This window comes from Acanthisitta chloris, unplaced genomic scaffold, assembly GCF_000695815.1.
Source record: "Acanthisitta chloris isolate BGI_N310 unplaced genomic scaffold, ASM69581v1 scaffold13926, whole genome shotgun sequence".
Classification (NCBI taxonomy): domain Eukaryota; kingdom Metazoa; phylum Chordata; class Aves; order Passeriformes; family Acanthisittidae; genus Acanthisitta; species Acanthisitta chloris.
In genome coordinates, this window is record NW_008678795.1 from 1 (window position 1) to 7,241 (window position 7,241).

The 7,241-nt window shown below is 37.1% G+C and overlaps 1 protein-coding gene across 2 annotated transcripts in view; it reads left to right on the forward strand.

Annotated features, from left to right (window-relative positions):
* The first annotated feature begins 3,133 nt into the window (after positions 1-3,133).
* The window catches only part of BPNT1 (3'(2'), 5'-bisphosphate nucleotidase 1), an 8,433-nt gene continuing 4,325 nt past the window's right edge, over positions 3,134-7,241 (forward strand). Inside the window, exons 1-4 of one of the 2 annotated variants that reach the window (XM_009077055.1) lie at positions 3,134-3,258; positions 5,546-5,650; positions 5,900-6,007; positions 6,531-6,579. In XM_009077055.1, the coding sequence (XP_009075303.1) occupies positions 3,142-3,258; positions 5,546-5,650; positions 5,900-6,007; positions 6,531-6,579 (379 nt within the window). In that variant the 5' untranslated portion in view covers positions 3,134-3,141. The remainder of the gene's footprint in view (positions 3,259-5,545; positions 5,651-5,899; positions 6,008-6,530; positions 6,580-7,241) is intronic. The other variant, XM_009077056.1, reaches the window with a different exon arrangement.

The following is a 7,241-nucleotide window of genomic DNA, read 5'->3' on the forward strand; positions in this document are numbered from 1 at the left end:
AGCTGCTCCTGACCCCCCCGACCAGCGCCGCGATCTGCCCCGCGCCGCGGGATGCACCCGGGAGCATCCACTCGCACGGGATGCGCTCGCTCATAACTCTCTGTGCGCCGCGGGCGGTTTACTACCGGGAATATTCATGTCAGGACAATCAGGAATAGGCTTATCGCTTTTGTCCTTTTTTTTTTTTTTTTAACACAAACTCAAAAGGCCTCAGAGCACTTTGGTGAAATGAGGTACGCAGCCCTTTCCCACCTGGTAATACTGAGTGGAGCCTAAGGGTTCTCACTGTGAGTCCTAGCCTGCTTCTGCTGGGTAAACACTGCCTCCTTACATCATGCAGAGTTTACCTTTTACTAAACGTGAGCCAAAGTTTATTGTAAAGAAATAGGGAGCTCTGGTCTCTTGGGCGTTGAAGGGTTTCAAGGAAGAAGTCATAGCTCAATACTTGCACTTAAAGGCATGTGCTATGTGATGCCTACTTTCTCCTTTCATCAGGCAAAATCATGAAATTGGAAGTTTGCAGAAGAGAGACCGAGTTAGCCATGTCAACAAATCTGTCATTCATCTTTTGGTGAATTAATTGTAGCCAGCCTGTAACACTTAAATACATCAATACTAAAAAGTAGAGCAAAAACTGGAGAGAGCTCATTTATTTTAGGAGATGGCAAAGCAGGCTGATTTGTTGAGATCATTCAATAATTTGGTTGCTAGACTAGGAGAAAGGAGGGATGGTCTATGGAACACAAGGTGTGTTTTGAAAATGATACACAAATTTAAATCGAGGGACAGTTGCTATACAATCTTTGTACATTGTGCAGTTTTGTCAGATTCAAACTGGTTTTGTCCAGAGCACGCAATATATTCTTGAATGTCTTCTGGAAGTGGATGTTAGACATGGCCAACATCTAAAACAAATGTGCCATAAACTTATAAACAAACGAGTCAATTTGAAACCAAAAAGTTAGAGATGAGAAACTTATAGCCAACTAGTGCGCACAGTTAACCGTAACCAAAAATGTCCAATGCACCAGAAAATGTGCCACGCAGGAGATGCAGCCATGTAAAAATTTAAGGCACCTTTTGCAGTCATAACACACTTTGCATTTAGTTAGTTAGTTACACTGTACTGGGAAGGAAGGGGTGTTGGACTCCCATTTCAGTTTCTTTTAATAAACTTGGGGGTTTTGTCATAAAAATACTTTCAAGTTTGCCTAATGATTTCAGGCTCACCACAGAAAGTATAGTTGTTTGCCTTAAGAATGGCCCAGAAAAATGTGCCCAAGAAACACCATGGGTCAAGCTTCAAGGATGCAGGATAGTATTTCTGCATTCTTTTCTGAGCTTTTTTAAACTTTATGCAAACATTAAATAAATCAAGCCTTTAAAACAATTAAGTTTTAATCTCATTTTATGAAGCAGGATCAAGTGTACAGTAAAAGGTCAAAGTGACTCATGAGCATAAAATCTTCATTATCTTCTTGTGAGCTCACTTTTTTAATCCAAACTTCCCATTTAATAGGCTATCTTTTTTACTTTTTTTTTTACTCTCTCAAAAATACTCATATTCCAGGTATTTTCAGCATGGAACAAACTACAGTCAGTTTTTCTTCCTGTTAATTGTTTCATATGATGGTATATACTTAAAAATAGTGCGTCTGTCCATGTGTTATGACATATATTTGCCCTACAACTTCCAGTTGTTTGAGAGCTGCTTTTTGCCAAAGGTAGTGTTTCCAAAATTTCCCCTGTAACCACTGCTGTGAGTCCAGGATAGCCCAGCTGTGAGCTTTGGTTATGGACCTTGGCTATTTTACAGGACTCCAGAGCACTTTGCTCTCATCAGTGTGCAGGAAATAATAATTAACAGTAGCAAGTGTGCTTTTTGAAGGTACTTACACAATCACTCTACTCTTTCAGCTTCAGAGAGCTTCTGACTTTAGAGATCTAAGTGCAGTGTTTCTAAAGTGCTCAGAAAGTTCTTCAATCAGCGAAATTTGGGATTTTGATACCTCTGACATTGCTGTTTGCCATTGCTGTGAACAGCCATGAACATGGTTTCTCAAGGAAGAAGGGTGTTGTACAACGACCTATTGCCACTTAGACAGGACCTGCTGCAATTGCTGCAAATATTGATTGTGATATTTGTGATAGGATTGCTATATTACACTTCCCATGCAATAGATCTTCTGTGTGGTGATTAGTGAGCTCCTCTGTATTTTCTTCTAGCTCTGTGCTCAAGTGTTTTCTTGGAAGTGTGTCATAAATGTGAGCCCAACCCAAAATGCACGTCATCTACACAGACAGAAGAAACTAACAGGAAAACATTAAAACCAGTTAGGTTTGGTTATTAATACTTCTTTTTCCTAAGGTAAAAAAAAGCTGGGAGGAATGCTAACCTTCCCAAGAGTGATAGTTATTCTTCTGTTTGGGAACTGAAGGCACAGTGAATTGCACTGATGTGTGCTGGGGAACAGATGTAGAAGATACTACAGTAGGAAGAGAGACAGGACATGCAGTATTGAGGGGGGAAGGAAGATGTAAATACATTTCCTTAAAGAAATCAAGAGGAGCTAAAGAAATCCAGAAGGGATGGTAAAATTTAGGTGAACAGACTTTGGCAAACAAGTTTGCAGTATCTGCATATCATTAACCTATTTTGTGTCCACAATTAGGCCATGTACAAAAGCCTATTTTATATTTGAACAAAAGAAAAATAGTAAATGAAGTTGCTTATGTCATCCTGTCTGGTAGCCTTGTGCCTGAGTCGGCACAAACCAAGTCTGTGGGTTCAGTTCTGAAAAAATGAGCTTCTGTTCAAAACATACAAAAAATGAGTACTGTGTGTAGACTATATTTTTCCTTAACATTTATGATTGACATTCTGCTGCTGTTCTTTTTGATGTCAGATTTTATTTTAGTGAGAACTAGGTTCAGTCAGACAGAACATGGATATTTGCAAAAAATCCTGTCTAAAATAGCTTCACATCCCTGTGTTCGTTAACTCTATTTTTAAATAAGTCGAAGCTCATTTTATTACTGCTTGCTGGCAGTAACCTGCTCTCCCCTGTGTACTCAGCTTAAACTGTATCTGTTTGGCATGTTATGTACAAGTTTGCTCTTTGTTTCTTTCCAGCATTCAGCATGGCTTCTCCAGCCCTACTCATGCGTGTGGTCGCCTCTGCATACTCTGTTGCCGAAAAAGCTGCAACAATTGTTAGAAATGTAATGTCTGCAGGAGATCTGGGGATAGTGGAGAAGGTATTACCATTTACTTTGTTTCAATTTAATTTCTCTTGTTAATGCTGAGTTAGGTACAGGTCACTGTTATTTTTGAAGTAAATATAGTCGTCACCTCTCTAACACAAGAAATATTCTTTGCTAAGGGATTAAAAGAGCACTAGAAAAGTGTCTTTTGACTAGTATTTCTGAGGAACGTTCAGGCATTCAGATTTTAATGTAAATCACAATTTTCAAAATAAATCCAGAGCTTCAAATTTAATTCTAAATAGAAAACAGAAGTTAAATTACAATCATTTACACAAAGTTCTTAATTTGCTGTAAGTTAGTAAGTTGCACTGGTGAGCCAGGACCTTTGTTTTGACTACTATACTAGAATAGGTGGAATTAACTTTTGAAGTTAATTCTAGCTTGACAAGAATGTCACATTCTGGACTTCATAAAATAACTTTTTTTTTTTGTCTTTACATTGAAGTAATTGCTGGTATTTACATTATTCAAAAAAATTCAAAAGTAACAGGTGATATTGTTCTAAATAAGACTGGTTATACTTACTTCCTAATTTATTTTTTTTAATGAATACTACAAACACACAAAAGAGAGACTAGGAAACTCAGAATTCCTGCAAGCTTCTTGCTAAGGGTGGCTGCTGAAGGAAGAAGAAGAATGCAAGTGAATGAACCCGTCTGTGCTGGAGGGAAGAGATGCACAAGAACAGAAAGTGCTGCTTCTCGTCATTCATCCTCTTTCTGCAGCCAGCAGACATCAAGACCAATTCCAACTGGCCTTATTGAAAGCTTTAGAACATCTAGGAAGGCAATGTGCCACCTTTTCCCTCAACAGTGACCTCCCATCCATTTATCTTGATTAGGCAAATGGTTCAAGGACAGTTGAATTTTTTGCTAGCTCCTATCCTTCCTCTCCTGAGATCCAGAGTTTTCTTTCCCTCAGTAAACTTTAAGCTTTCCATTTATATTGCTTCTCTTTGTAGCATTTGCACTTTTATTCCCCACTGCAATCAGTAGTTAAGACACTTTGTCCAGCCATTCTTAGATTACTGATGGCTGTTTTGAAGAATTATTTTATACTGGTTTTTATTAGGTTGATGTCCTGGAAAGAGGGACATTCTCTGCAATAAACCTGATAGGAGTCTAAACTCAGGACCAATTTCAGCCAAATTTATTAGGGGATGAGAGGGAAATTTCAAAGAAAAATATCAAGTTTCACAGAAATTAGCAATTAGATAAGGGACAGCTTAGGTTTTGAGCATGCAAAAATTTACCCATAACACAATTCTGAATGGAATATTCCATTCCTATGGCTGATTTCTGTAGCTGGCTAAAACATTTTTCATGTTGTCAGCAAATAACATCGAAGATGATAGAATAAAATTTTTGTTTGATTCAACTAAGATACAAATCTTGGATGAAGTGATTCTCTTAATTCCAGTGCTGGCAAAATTATTTCTTACTAGCCTTCTGTCTCCGGACTTAAAAGGCTTCTCCATTCATATATACATGAAGATTTAGGTGAAAAAGTGTTACTAAATTCTCCACTTTCACTATGTAGCAGGTTATTAATCTTTAAGAAGATACTGTAACATATGTTTGGCTACACAATATCTTTCGGGAAGGTTTTCAGTCATTGCTCTATGTCATCTTGAGACACCCAATCCACTGTTTCCACTCTTGTACAAAACTATTCTAGTTTTGCTGGAAAAAAAATGTATGGGTGTTACTGTCCAGCTCAATTTCACTGGTTAGCTTCTGGCCTTCCATGGTCTTTTTCTACAAGCCTGAGGAACCATTCACTAATTAAAAGTTCATGCATCATAATTGTTTCCATGTTTTTTAAACGAACAAGATTAATTGGACCTTTAAATCACCTTTCATTAACACCTCCTCTATAATTCTCTTTCCTAATTTTCCATGTCTCTCCAGTGAGCCTTAAAATACAAATTTTTTCCTGTTAACATCTTAATTTTTGACTTTCTCTCTTCTGGTATATCTGGGTTCATACTTGTACTCATTCTATACATAGTGTAGTATTTGCACAAATATATATTGGGTACAATTGCACAAGAAGAACACAGTAGTAAGTGCTGGTCTAATGTCATACCAGTCTGTCTTAGGTCTGGGGTGCACAGGGCAACTCTGTTTCTTGTAGTTTTTAGCCTGCCTCTCGCAAGATGATTTATCAAATTAGACTACTTATTCATTACAAGACAGATATTCAGAGTACTGTATGGGCCACTGTACTGGGTTGGTGTGTTCTTTTAATACATGAATTCCTATTCATCCTTGGACAGGCTGGACCCAATGACTTGCAGACCAAAGCTGACCGACTGGTACAAATGAGCATTTGTGCTTCCCTGGCACGGAAGTTTCCCAAGGTGACAATCATAGGAGAAGAAGTAAGTGCCTAGTTTGTTTCATACTAACAATGTATCTTGCTGTAACTTGCAGTGGAATTTGCTTTGGCAGGGTTTAGGAAATCATCTGTTTAAATTTTAAAAAACCCCAAACACACCATATTTTCAGCCTATTTCACCTTTGCATTGCATTAGCTTTGTCAAGTAAGCCACAAGCAAATACGCAGGTCTAAGGCAACTTGAGGTGAGTCCAACACCTTTTCCTAATAATTCTGAGAATCCTTTTGTTAGGAACTGCCTACTGATGATGTAACTGAGGAATTAATTGAACATGGCCACTGTGAAGAAATATTGAAGAAACCTTGTCCTGCTCAGTACACAGGAATTAAAGAGGAAGAGGTAATGTGATAATGATATACATATGTCTTCACATTTTACACTATGTATATTACTTATTGATTTTAGCTAAGAGAGTATTGAGAAAAAAAGGTTGTTTCAATTTTGCCAATTTTTCTTTTTTGTGTGAAAACTGAAATGTAGTCATGAGAATCATACCTCCAGAGCTGCATATCCCTGTGTGCAATAATGGGAAATGGGAATTTGCTTCTTACAATTTGTGATTCAAATTAATTTGGAAGGAATCTAGTTTGGACATAAGAAAGTAATCTCATTTCCATGTTCAGTTTAATTCTTCATACTCGTATTAAGAGATTTGCTGAGATGTTCCAGTCAATTTTTAAGCTTTGTTTTTTGGTGTAAAATACTCTTAAAGGCTTGAGTCATATAATGATGTTAAAATTTTGGATCTATTTATTGCCTTACTGCCATAAAGAAATAAAGGTACTCAAGTAAAATATATACTTTGCGTGGCAATTTATATGATTTGTAGTTGTTAATTTTCCTTTTTTTTTTATTCTTAAAGCTTGTAATATGGGTCGATCCCTTGGATGGAACCAAGGAGTACACTGAAGGTTGGATTCTCTTTTAGTTCTGTTATTTAAAAGAAATAGCAATGCAATGAAGTAGCATATACATGTAGATAGTTTTATCATAGAAGTTACTTAGAATATTTTGTATACAACACATTTTGTGATTCTATAATGTTGTTTCATAAGGCTGGTGTTTCTGTACTTTTTGAGTGCTGTGGATTTTTTTTTTATCCTTCTATTCAGTTCTACCAATACTGAATATTCCTCATGAGCTGTTGAGTGCTCACCAGTTCTATCATTTCAGGGAGCAAGGAGCTGCCTTTAACTGCTGGCAGGTTGTCTTTAGTTTTCAGTCAAATGTACAATTTTGTATATACTTAGAACTGAAGGACTAAATCTCCCCTTCACACAGGAATACGTTCAGTTATATTTACATCTTCCTCTTCAAACATCCCAGACACCATAGATGAATTTGTAGCCTTTTCAAATTGAAACAAGCATCTTCCCCCAAATCACAATTCTTCAGTTATGGGAAGCAACTGTTTTCAGCAAAGCCTAATTTCTGTCCGTAGAAATAGACCTTGAAATTGAAGGGAAAAAAACCCCAAGCCTTCTAAAACAATATGCTGAAACCTCACCTCAACCTCCTACTGCATCTTTTAGTTGATTAATATGAAATCTTTTAGGCAAAGTTTTTTCCCTCT